The 12,473-nt window shown below is 53.7% G+C and overlaps 1 protein-coding gene across 1 annotated transcript in view; it reads left to right on the forward strand.

The window, feature by feature from the left end:
• Nucleotides 1-12,473, forward strand: part of CNGB1 (cyclic nucleotide gated channel subunit beta 1) — a 69,263-nt gene that overhangs the window by 12,269 nt on the left and 44,521 nt on the right. The window contains exons 12-13 of the mRNA XM_077898282.1: nt 1,143-1,179; nt 7,455-7,617. Coding sequence (XP_077754408.1) covers nt 1,143-1,179; nt 7,455-7,617 — 200 coding nt within the window. The remainder of the gene's footprint in view (nt 1-1,142; nt 1,180-7,454; nt 7,618-12,473) is intronic.

Below are 12,473 nucleotides of genomic sequence, written 5' to 3' on the forward strand. Positions count from 1 at the left end.
CTCTGTCACCTTTTCCTCTCCTTCTCCAAGAACCTGGCACCTAGGGGTGCCTGGGTGGCTCAGTTGGTTAATCGTCTGACTCTTGATTTCAGCTCAGGTGGGTCATGATGTCAGGGGCATGGGATCAAGGCCCACTTGGGGCTCTATGCTCAGCAGGGAGTCTGCTTCAGATTCTCCCTTTCCTGCTGCCCCTCCCCTTGCTTGTGCATGTTCTCTCTCTAAATAAATACATGAAATCTTTTTAAAAAATTAAAATTAAAAAAATGTTAAAAAAATTAAAATAGGGATCCCTGGGTGGCGCAGTGGTTTGGCGCCTGCCTTTGGCCCAGGGCGCGATCCTGGAGACCCGGGATCGAATCCCATATCAGGCTCCCGGTGCATGGAGCCTGCTTCTCCCTCTGCCTGTGTCTCTGCCTCTCTCTCTCTCTCTCTCTCTCTCTGACTATCATAAGTAAATAAATTAAAAAAAAAAAAATTAAAATAAAAAAAAACCTGGTACCTGGCCCCTCTCTTGGGAACAATTGTGTATCTTGACAGCAGCTGGAGCTGGGAGGCAGGAGGCCTGGGTCCCAGTCCTGGCTGCAATAGGAGGTGGACAAGAAACGTCAGGTGGGGGAGGCACCCTTCCCTGCAGGCCGAGCCCTCAAGCTCTGAGTCCATAGGGCCTCTGCCGGCAGCAGAGGAAATGCAGCTTTGGACTTTTCCGAGAGGAGGGGAGAGAGGCCTGGTAGCAGGAACAACATGTCCTCCTCACAGACAGGAGGGGCCCCTGGGGACGGGGCTGGGGCCAGGGAAGGTGTGGTGCTGGAGGGGGAGAGGACTCCCTGGCAGATAGAGCTTGGAGACAACCCCCCAGGGAAGGCTGGGAGCAGGGGAGGTAGGCAGGCATCTCAGGCAGGTGGCCCCACCTGGGCAAAGGAGCTGAGGAGGGAGCCGGTGATGATCCAGGGAGGAGAGAGCCTGCAGGCCCTGAGACAGGAGGGGAGAAGCAGGCCAGAGAGGAGCCAGGAGCAACTGGGTCTTCCGCGTGTCCTCCTTGGGGATGAGGAAAACCCTCAAGCTCCTGCATGTGCTGGGAGGGGCAGTGGAGACAGGGGGGCTGATGAGGAGACACAGCATTTTTCCCCTTTCTCCCCATGCAGGAGCCTGACTCCCCTGTGACCTGTGACGTGCAGACCAGTAAGTGCCTCCTTGGTGGGTTTTCATGTGCATCTCCAGTGCAGTTGCTTGGCCTGAGGGCACTAGGCCAGGCCCTGAGAGAGCCCAGGTCCTGCAAGCTTCCCCTCAAGTCAGCCTGGCCACGTAGTCAGAGCCTGGCCCGAGCCAGATGGTGGCTGGAGGCCCCTCCAAGGAGCTGGAGGTGGGGGGTGGGGTGGGGGGGCGCTGGCTTGCCTTCCAGTTTCTATCCAAGTTGGGGGGAACACCTACAGAGAGCTCTCCACTACTCCCCTGGGCCAGGGTGTTTGGCTAAGCAGAGTCCCTGGTTAAGGGGTAAGCGGAGAGGCATGGGGTCTCCTGGGGGAACTAGCTCCCATAAACTCCAGCTCTCTTGAGCCAGGAGGGTTCCCCTCGTCAAAAGATGGTGGGGGGGGGAGGTGTGTGCTGCCTTTTATCCCAGCCCCGCACAAGTATTGGGGGACGTACTAAGGGCAGGAGGGGACAGCTCGGGTCCAAAATCTGCTCCTCCTTTCATGTCATGGCCTCAGTTTGAGAGACATGTGGTTATAGGGCATTTCTTCATTCGTAAAGGTCACAGAGGGCTTGCTATGTACTGGCTGTGAAAAGTACTAGAGGTGAGCAAAGCAGAGCTCAGGGCCTGTGGGCAGTGGCCCTCCTGACCCTGGACACAGGCCCTCAGACCATGGGCCTCAGGTGTCCAGAGGCTGTCATCCGTAGCTCCACGAGGCTGATAGTGGTCTTTACGAGCACTGCAAGGGTGAGGCTGGCCACCACAGCCTGGAGCACAGACGGGCCAGCCAGCTGCGGCGTGGGGTTGTCTGGCAGAGTGGCTGTGGGAAGAGGTGGGGTTTGTAGAGGGGTGATGATGCTGTGAGGGCAGGCCTCAGAGCAGGGCTTGCTCAGTCTCGTGGAGTCCCTGTGTAGAGCAGTGACCCTGTATGGCTGTTGGGGTGGGCAGAGGCACAGAGATGTGCCCAAGGTCACCGAGTGAGTTGTCACAGAGCGACGACTAGCATCCCCTTGGCCTGGCGGCAGTTGTCAAGATTGAAGGAACAGACAACGTTCCCTGGAGCAGAGACCCTGGAGCAGGGGCCTTGGAACAGGGGCCCTGGGGAGCTCTGAAAACGGAGCCCCTGGCCCCCTCTCCTCCTCTTCTCTGCTCCTCTGGAAGGAGGCAGGGTGCTCAGCCAGCTGTAGCCGGGCACAAGCCGGGAGTGTGCGGGTCGTGGGTGGGCGCAGGGCACCAGGCCCAGGCACCGGGTGTGTTAGCTCCCCAGGGCTGCTGAGGCAAAGAACCACAAACCGGGCGCCTTCAGACAGCAGGAATGTACTGCCTCACAGCTCACGATCCAGAACTCTGCCTTGAAGTGTTGTGGGGTTGGCTCCTCCTGGTGCTCTGAGGGGGAAACCATCCCACACCTCTCTCGGGGCTTCTGGTGGCTGCTGGCACTCCTTGGAGTCCGATAGGCTTCCGGCTGGCCTCCAACCTCTGCCTCTTCCTCTGTGTCCCAATCTCCTCTCCTTTCTCTTGTAAAGACACCAGTCATGGATATAAGGCCCATCCTAAAACCAGGATGAGTTCACCTTGAGATCCTTAACTGATGACACCTACAGAGACCTTTCTTTTCTTTCTTTCTTTCTTTCTTTCTTTCTTTCTTTCTTTCTTTCTTTCTTTCTTTCTTTCTCTCTCTCTCTCTCTCTTTCTTTCTTTTTATTTCTTTCTTTCTTTCTTTCTTTCTTTCTTTCTTTCTTTCTTTCTTTCTTTCTTTCTTTTCTTTCTTCTTTCCTTCTTCCTTCCTTCCTTCCTTCCTTCCTTCCTTCCTTCCTTCCTTCCTTCCTTCCTTCCAGATTTTATTATTCGTGAGAGACACACAGAGAGAGGCAGAGACACAGGCAGAGGGAGAAGCAGGCTTCCTGTGGGGACCCCGATGTGGGACTCAATCCCAGGACCGTGGTATCAGCCCTGAGCCGAGGGCAGACACTCAACCACTGAGCCGCTCAGGTGTCCCTGCAAAGACTATTTCTAAATGAGGTCACATTCACAGGTCACAGGGATTAGAACTGAGTATATGTTTTAGGGGGACACTAAACTGTTCAACCCACTTAGCAGGGTGACCCACAGGTGGGGGGATGAGTTCCCTCCCGTGCTGCTGGCTCTGCTTCCAGTCTCCCTGCCCATTCACTCCTCACACACCTGCTCATTCATTCCTTCCGCCTGCCCACCCAGCCACCCACCCTTCCGTCTTGTTTCAGGCATGGCGACAGCAGGAGGCCTCTGAAACAAGAGAGAAGGGATCCTGGGAGAGCACGGATGGACAAACGGATGGTCGGATGGAAGGAAAGAAGGGTGCCCTGAAGACCTGCAGGGGAGGGGAAGGAGTGGCTGTCCACCTGGCACCCTCCTCCAACAGTGACACCCCTGCCACTCTGCACGCTCCCAGGCAGGGCGAGGGGAACCAATCCCAGAACTGCCCCTTTCCATGGAAGCAAGAAGGGCAGCCGAGGGCAGCCTGTGGGACTCAGGCTAGACAGCAGGAAAACTTCCCAACAGAAGGCTGCAGGAAAGCCCATGGAGGACTCTCTTCCAGAGCTGGCCTGCACAGCCTTCAGCATGGGGTCCGGCACACAGTTGGTGCCCTCACAGGATGCATTTTTTCCCAGAAGAGGATCCCCTTAGGTTTGGCTGTGTTCTTTCCCTTGAAGAGTTAGGGCCCAGCAATGGACAGCAACACATGCCTTCAGTGACATTAAAAACCATAAATTAGCACATCAAAGCTGTGATTGCATGATATCTTTACTTCAGAGGAAGTTAATCTGGGTACTTAGGTTTGAAGGATGGGTAGGTTAAGGTGGCCTGTGGTCTGGGGGCAGCAGGAAGGAGGAGTTTGCCAGGGATCCTGAACCAGTTGCCCTGGGCTCCAGCTGGTCCACAGATGTCTGTGTTTGGGGCAAGGAATGATTTTAAACATTAGAATTAGTTGCCAATATCTAAAGATGAGGGGACATTGCACAGGAAAAGTCTGGCTTCTCTCAAAAACTAGGAATATCCACACAGTGCTTGTGAGGACAGTGTGAGCAACAGCTGCCCCCTGAAGGCAGGTAACATGCTCCCCTTCACCCACATAAACCATCTCCCTGGCTACATAGGTCTTTGACTTTGAGGCCCCTGAGGTCCCAAACTGGCGGCAAGTGAAGGGCAGCCTGGGAGAGGGAATAAAGTGAGCAAATGCCTAGAGGTGAGAGAGGGAGAGTGGTGGGTACTTCACTGAAACCCGAGTTCCTGATGTAGAAAATAAAACCAGAAAAGCTGGGGCCTGATTTTAGGAGACTAGACTTTAGCAATGGAGAGCCACCGAAAGTGATTGAGCAGAGGAGTGACTTCACAAAGATGACTCTGAGACTGAGCAAGCATTGGAGGCAGAGAAAGCAATTGAAGCAAAGGTTCTTGAACTTTGGGCCACATCCAAAGCATCTAGGACCCAACTGTGCCAGAGAGGATGTGCCTGAGCTTGGGCTTTGCCAGAAACCCAGGGTCTGGTGGGGACCTTGGCCTAGAATCCACGCCCTTAGCCTCCTTGTTTGCTGATCCTGGAAATAGGAGCTCCCTCCCCAGATTCACCTGATGACCTTCTCTGCTGGAGGCAGCCCATTCAGTTGCCCTAAGGGCCATCCTAGGCTGGCAGAGAGGCTGCTGGCCAGGAGGTGGTATGCCAGTGAGGGACTCCAGGAGCCGAGTTTCAGCCCCACATGGCACCAGGGGTGTCCGTGTGAGCTTGAGCACCCGCAGTGCTTCAGTGGCCCCATGTGCCACCCAGGGATGGGGCCCTGGAAAAGCCAGCAGAGCTGAGAATCGGATGCCTACAGAGAGGGTCTCAGAACCGCACCCCTGGGTCAGTGTGGCCAAGTACCCCATGCCTGGGCCCTGCCCACCTGGTACCTTGGCCACCATCCTCTTCTCAGAGCCACAGAATCTTTGGCTGTAACATGGGGACAATATAGGGCATGGCTCACAAGACTGGCACAGCAATCGAAGGAGGAAAAGCTTGCAAAATGTTTACTCACTAAAGAATACTGAAAAAGAAAGCAAGGACATAAACAAAGATGGCATCGACTCTTTAGGACACCAAACGCTGGGCTCACCCAGTGCCCATTACAGAGAGGCCACCCATGCCAGGGAGACACTCATGGGACATGTTCATCGCCTGGGATAGCACACTAGGGAATTGGCAGTCAAGGAGACCTGTCAGGTCAGGCAATGTCAGGCAATGCCTCCGACATCCTGTGTGGCCTTAGACACGTCACTCAACCTCTCGGAGCTGGCTCTGTGGTTTATCAAATGGTGAGAGCAATGTTCTCCCCATGTAGAGTTGCTATGAAAGTTAATGAGCTCATGGGCCAGAGGTTGTTCCGTGACATAGCAGGATGCCCCTTGCTATGTCAGGTGGGGACTTGCACCCCAAGTGGCTGCTCAGGGGAGAGATGCTACACCATGACTGGACGTTGGTCGAGAATGATGTTTATGATGCGACCCACCACTGGATTAGAGCCACGCTTGGAAGAGCCTCCCTGGTTAGACCCCAGGGCTGTTTGTGGGGCTGAGGAGCCAGGACTGCGTGGAAGCCTAGCTAGTTCAGGATGCCTGTAGGGAACTTCCCCAGGAGCAGGCTTATCCTCTCTCTGAGAGGCAGGATGATGTCTGTACTCGGGAGCCAGGAGGGGGAGCAGGAAGGGGCAGCTCCCAGAAAGCAGACAGCCCCGAGCCTGGGACATGGGAAGCACCCTGTACAAGAAGGTGTTAACCTGAGTCTCAGTTTGCTCATCTGTAAAATGGGGAATAACATAAAAGAGGGAAAATAAAATGGGGGGTAACAATTATTCCCACCTCAAAGGTTGGTGTGAGGATCATTGAATTAATTCATGTATATCACTAGGTCAGGCACATTGGAAGTGCTCAATAAATGCGACTGCCATTATATTATTATTAGTATTACTTTTCTGCACCATGAACAATAATTTCCAAAGTCACAGAACAAGACTTGGAGCGAACTCCCATTTACAGTCACTGTTAGGGGAGCCTGGGTGGCTCAGTCAGTTGATCATCTGCTTTTGGCTTTGGTCATGATCCCGGGGTCCTGAGACTAAACCCCGTGTCAGGCTCCCTGCTCAGTGGGGAGCCTGCTTCTCCCTCTCCCTCTGCTTGCTGCTCCCCCTGCTTGTGCTTTCTCTCTTTCAGTCAAATAAATAAATAAAATCTCAAATAAATAAATAAATAAATAAATAAATAAATAAATAAATAAATAAAGTCATTGTTAGGGTACCTGGGTGGCTCAGTCAGTTGGGCATCTGCCTTTGGCTCAGGTCATGATCCCAGGGTCCTGGGATCGAGCCCCACGTTGGGCTCCCTGCTCAGTGGGGAGCCTGCTTCTCCTTCTCCCCTCTGCAGCTCCCCCCTCCTTGTGCTCAATCTCTCTGTCAAATAAATAAATAAAAATCTTTAAAAAAATAAAGTCACTTAGTAATTCATGCTTGGCTGAAGGGCCATCAGGATGCCAGAGCTTTGAGGGAACACCTGAGAGTCAGGCAACGTCTCCCCTTTTCCCCTTTCTCTTGCTTGTTGGGGGTTCCTGATGGGATTCCCTTATCCTCCTTCTGCCCCACACTGTTTGCAGTGTCAGGGACCTGGGTACATGGAAAAAATAGTGAAAACAACTGATTCCTATCTGAAGGTGGGATCACCTCTACCAGGAGGTCAATCCCGTCAGAGTCTCTAGGCCCAGGAGGGAAAGACTCCTGGAAGCGGGTGCTGAGGTTAGGAGCATGTAGTATGCTGTCATCAGTGGGTGGCGTCTAGAGAATAGGCGGGGCGGGGTGGGGGGCAAGCTCTCTCTGCATCCCTGGGGACAGTCTAGGCCACCCTGCATCTGCACATGCCAAAGCGGACCCCAAGCCTGGATCTTTCATATCACCTGTGATGCTATGGTTCTGCTTTTGCATAAGCCTCCAAGAAGGTGGCCCAAGGGGACACAAAGGCTAACTGCTATCAAAGCTCTATCTCAGGAGGAAAAAGAAGGGGAAGACGACTAGAAGGAGACTGGGTGAATGAATGATCATGGGCTTCAGCCCTGGTCTGGTTGCTGAAGTTTCCCAGATGATGGTGCTCTTTCTGCTGCTTGGCTGGGAGCTGGCTCATGGCTGGTGAAGTCCAAGGCCCCCCATGTGGTCCTGGGACTCAGAGGCCCAAGCCCACTCTCCCCTGTGCCCTGTGTCCCCTGCAGTCTGCATCCTCCCTGGAGGCCAAGAGGAGCCCGATCTCGTCCTAGAAGAGGTTGACCCCCACTGGGAGGAGGATGAGCATCAGGATGGTGGCGCCAGCCCACAGGACTCAGAGGCAGCTCCAGCTTATGAAGAGGAGAATGAGGCTGTAGAGGAGATGCCCAGGTGGGAGCCAGAGAAAGCCCCAGAAAAAATGACTGTTTGAGAAGATAACAGGTACACAGTACAGAATCCCAAAGGTACCAAAGGGCATAGAACAGGAACCAAACCTGCCTCTGCTTCTTCCTCCTCCCTCCCCCAGACATCCATCCCTCTCTCTGGGAACAGAAACTGCAGGTCTCTTCTCTGCCAGTTCGGGGAGCACCTGAGCATTTACAGGCATGGCTCCCCACCTTTTTTTTTTTTTTTTTTTTGCACAGAAGATAGCATATCACATGCACCTACCTAGATTTAAAAAATCTTAAAAAAAAAATAAAGTCACTGTTAGTAATTCATGCTTGGCTGAAGGGCCATCAGGATGCCAGAGCTTTGAGGGAACACCTGAGAGTCAGGCAACGTCTCCCCTTTTCCCCTTTCTCTTGCTTGTTGGGGATTCCTGATGAGACTCCCTTATCCTCCTTCTGCCCCACACTGTTTGCAGTGTCAGGGACCTGGGTACATGGAAAAAATAGTGAAAACAACTGATTCCTATCTGAAGGTGGGATCACCTCTACCAGGAGGTCAATCCCTTGTTGCTCTATTCATTCAACAAGATACCCCTCCACCTTCAGAGCTTAGAGAGATCATCCACAGCATTTTTTGTTGTTGTTTACAACGGCATAGTATTATGTTGTATGGATGAAGAGTAGAAGTTATCTACTCTGCCCGCTATGGATGGACATTTATGATTCTGAAATTTTCTTTTTTTTTTAAGATTTTATTTATTTATTTGAGCAAGACAGTACAAGCAGGGGAAGAGTCAGAGGGAGAAGCAGGCTCCCTGCTGAGCAAGGAGCCCGAAGTGGGGCTCAATCCCAGGATCCCAGGATTATGACCCGAGCCGAAGGCAGACACTTAACTGACTGAGCCACCCAGGTGCCCCTGAAATTCTGTTATTATAAATATTTTTCAACAAACACTCTTGCACATATGTCCTAATACATGCACGTGAGTAGGTGTGCAGGATAAGTTTCCAGAACGGGGGCTGCCCCTCCATAGGGACATCACAATCATTGTTCCCACTAGTTGTCTTGGAGATAGCCTCTTGAGCTGGAAGGTCTCAGGTCCACAGGCCTCTGACCTACGTTGTCAAGGTGGGGAAACTGAGGCCCAGAGAGGCTCAGGGGCTGGCCTAGAGTTGCCACTAGGATGGCAGGAGTTGAGTCAGGCCCCTCATGCTGTGAAGTGGCCTTGCTGCTGGAGAGAGCCCGAGGATGCTTAGGTGGGGTTCCCTTATCAAGTCTTGGTTAAGAAGTCCAGGTCTGGTCTCAGAGGTCACAGGACATCTTCCTGAAAACGGGGACAGGAGGTGGACTTGGGGTGGTGCTGCAGGTGGGCTCACCTCCTACTTCTGACCTCAACTCAGGAAGCTGCCCTGGATTCAAGAGGAGAGAGAAGATGAGGAGGAGGATGGAGAGGAGGAGGGAGAAGATGAGGAGGAGGCAAAGTAAGGTGCTTGTGTGTTCTCCATCCTTCCCACAAGGGCGACTAAGGGAGGGGTTACAGGAAGGGGCAGTGGGGCTTCTGGGGTGCTGGAGCTCTTTCCTTGTTCTGTGCTGTGTGCTGCTGAGCACTGAGCAGAGAGGCTGGGGAAGCTGGGGGTCCCCCCACTGTGCTCATTATGATCTGGACCTCTTATTGTCCACCGCTGAAACTCTCACACACCTGTATACACGCATGAACACTAGAATGCAGCCTCCTTGGGGGTGGGGGTTTGTCCATTGTGCTCACTCCCATGTCCCTAGAGCCTAGGCACCAAATAATGCCAGCTGAGTGCATGGATGGATGGGGGAAGGGGCCCACACAGTGGGCTCACAGCCCCTGTCATGAGCCAAACCAAAGTATAGGGCTGTGTCCCCATCCACGCTGCCCACAATGGTCCCATGGGTGCCTTTGACACTGAAGGTCTGTCCCAGATTCTGTTCTATGGCCCATTAATGGTTGATTCTCCACCCACATCCATAAAGATTTCCACAGGAATACATAGAGAAATAAGTTAAAATAATGGTTAAAGAATGGCAGTCAGAAACCACTAAAAGTTACAATCATCAAACCCGCTGAAAGACTAGATCTTAGTTATTTCCAGCCACTAACAAGGAATGATCATCATGTGACATGGTCGAGGTGCTAATTAGCACCGCAATGGCAATCATATTATAATATAGAAATGCACCAAATCAATGTGCCGTACACCCAAAATTTACACAATGTTATGTCAAACACATTTCAATGATAAAAAAAAGACCACCAAGAGGGAGAATTTTAGCAGTGTGGGATGGACAGGACACATGGAGAGGGGGGACACAGGGAGAGATGGGTAGCAGGTGGCGGGGCCCAAGTGGAGTTGGGGGTGAGGGGTTGGAGTGTAAAGTCAGGATGTTAGACAGAGCTGGAAACCACAGGGCTGGAGGAGAAGCTGGGGGAGCTGGCATGGTGGAGGAGAGGCCCAGACGCCACATCAGAGCCACGGAGATTCGGAGATTCGAGGACCCAGAAAGGCCTGAGGAGGAGGTGCCTGTGAGGGGGGTGGGAGACGAAAAGAGTGTGGAGCCCAGGGGTTCAAAGAGGGAGTGGTTTGCTGCCTCAGAAGCAGCCCGTTGTCCAGGGACCAGTGACAATGCAGCTGGTGGACATGGGGAGAGAGGATGCATCAGAGGTGGGGGCCAGATTGTTAAGGCCTTGTGCTTGCTTTCCTGGGAGCACTGGGGAGCCATTGAAGGTTCGTGAAGGGGGGGGTGATCTGGCAGCTGTAGTGTAGGGAGACTGAGGCAGGAAGAGCTGTGAAGAGGCTGCTATCACGGGGCAGGCCAGACGGATTTAATCTGTCCCTTGCATTAGTCCCCATCCCTGTGCCTGTTCCCTCCATGGTGCCCCGGCCCACACCTTCCTCCTTGACCTGTGCCCCTGGCCCTGGCTCGAGACGGGCTCTGCTCCTCCTGGCAGAGTGACCTGAGCACGTGCACACGGCATGGAGCTTCTGCCTCTATGTCTATGGAACAAGGGTACCCACAGCCCCTGCAGAGTAGGCACAGGGCCAGCTGTGTAGCCGGTATATTAGGGTCTGGCCCGCAGTGGGTGCCCCATCAAAGGTCGTCAATGTTCTCATCCCCACTGAGGGTCACTTACCGTCCCAGTCAGGAAATAGTCATACCATGAGACCAGCACAGGACTTCCGGGCTGAAGACCTGCTCAGTGGCATCTGCCTTTATTCCACTTTCCCTAGTTTGCATATAACTTTTTCATCACTGGGAGGAGACCACACAGCCACTTGCTTGCCTCCAGTGATGGGGAGCTCACAACCTCTTGAGGGACATCCATCCCATCCTTATACACCTCTGACTTATGAAATTATTTCTTCCATAAAAAATGAGCATGTTTCCCTATGGTTTCTGTAACCCAGTCCGAATTCTGCCCTCTGGGTCCCCCAGAGCCGGGGTGCTCTCACTTACAGGTGACAGCCCTTCTCTTGGGTGAAGGCTTAGGTGTGGCCCAGCCTTATTCATGCAGCCCCATCTGCTGTCTGCTTTTCACCTTGAAGGCCAGCGAGTTAGTGTACTCACACGCAGGCACCGACTACGCACATGTTGTCAGTGCACAGTACACACTGGTACACGCACGGATTGCACTATGCGTACACGCCAACACATACATACAGACACACACATGGGGTTGGGCACACACCTATATGTGCAGGTATGCACACAGTTACACCCGCACATAACCCGCACACATGCACAAGCACACACACGCACACACACTCATCTATGTGTCCACACACACGTGCACACACAGGCACGCAGATGCACACTTGCATGTAGGCACGCTCTGCCCTGTGCGCATGCTCATGCACATAAGCCTGTGTATATAATTACCCACAAACACTGCAGACACACATGTAATCACACACATTTACCCAGAGTTTCAAACTTGGGGAACTTTAGGGCCCAGGGCCCTGGATGGGGACGAGAGTGCAAGTGATCCCAGGGCCAGGGCCAGAGGGTGTCAGGTGTGGGCAAGCGGCTGGGGCTGTCCTGGCTGGGGGAGGATGCTCTCTCCAGCTTTGCAGAGGCACAGGGGTTACTGATGACGCGCGCAGGCCCTGGTAACAGGCAGACAGTCGCCTAGCGACCTGGTCTCTGCCGGCAACAGCTCGGCTCTTCCTAGCAACCGCAGCCTTTTGGTCCCCACCTAGCCTCCCTGGGGGCATTTCGGCAGAGTTCCCTGCACCCCCCCTCAATCTGATTAGAAGCAGGAAGGATCAGTGGCTCATCTGCCACCCGAGCCACCCTGGCTCCAGCGCTGGCCTGGCAGGCCTGGGGCTGGGCCGGGGGTCCCCCAGCTGTCTACCTGTGTGCACTCGACACGGGGCTCGGGATGAATGTCACCGCCCCCAGCTGAACTCCTGCATCATGGGCCCTCTTGTCGGCAAAGACAGCGAGACCCAAGTAGGTGGCTACTTCTTCCTAGGGGTTCCCCTTCTTCCTTTCAGGGTTGGGGTCCCTGGTGAGGAGTGTGCTGAAGACCTTGGCTTAGGGGCATAGCCTGCCAGGTGCTGCTGGGGAAGAGGAGCAGGGGTGGCCAGCATTGGCTTCTCCCTGCACCTCTACCTTCGATAGCCAGCTGGGGAGCCCCTCTGGATGCCCACCTCAGCCAGTTTGTCTGATCCTCTGCTTGGAAATTGCTAGGATTGGGGAGGTTTCTAGAAGTTGATGGCCTACTGCTTCTGAGCCAGGCAAGGAGGGGGCCTGGGGCCCATTGTGGGCCAGGGGCAATGTGACTTTGGGTACATAGCTCTCAAAACAGCCCCTGGAGGCGCTGACAGG

The sequence above is a fragment of the Canis aureus genome, chromosome 5 (assembly GCF_053574225.1).
Source record: "Canis aureus isolate CA01 chromosome 5, VMU_Caureus_v.1.0, whole genome shotgun sequence".
Lineage (NCBI taxonomy): Eukaryota > Metazoa > Chordata > Mammalia > Carnivora > Canidae > Canis > Canis aureus.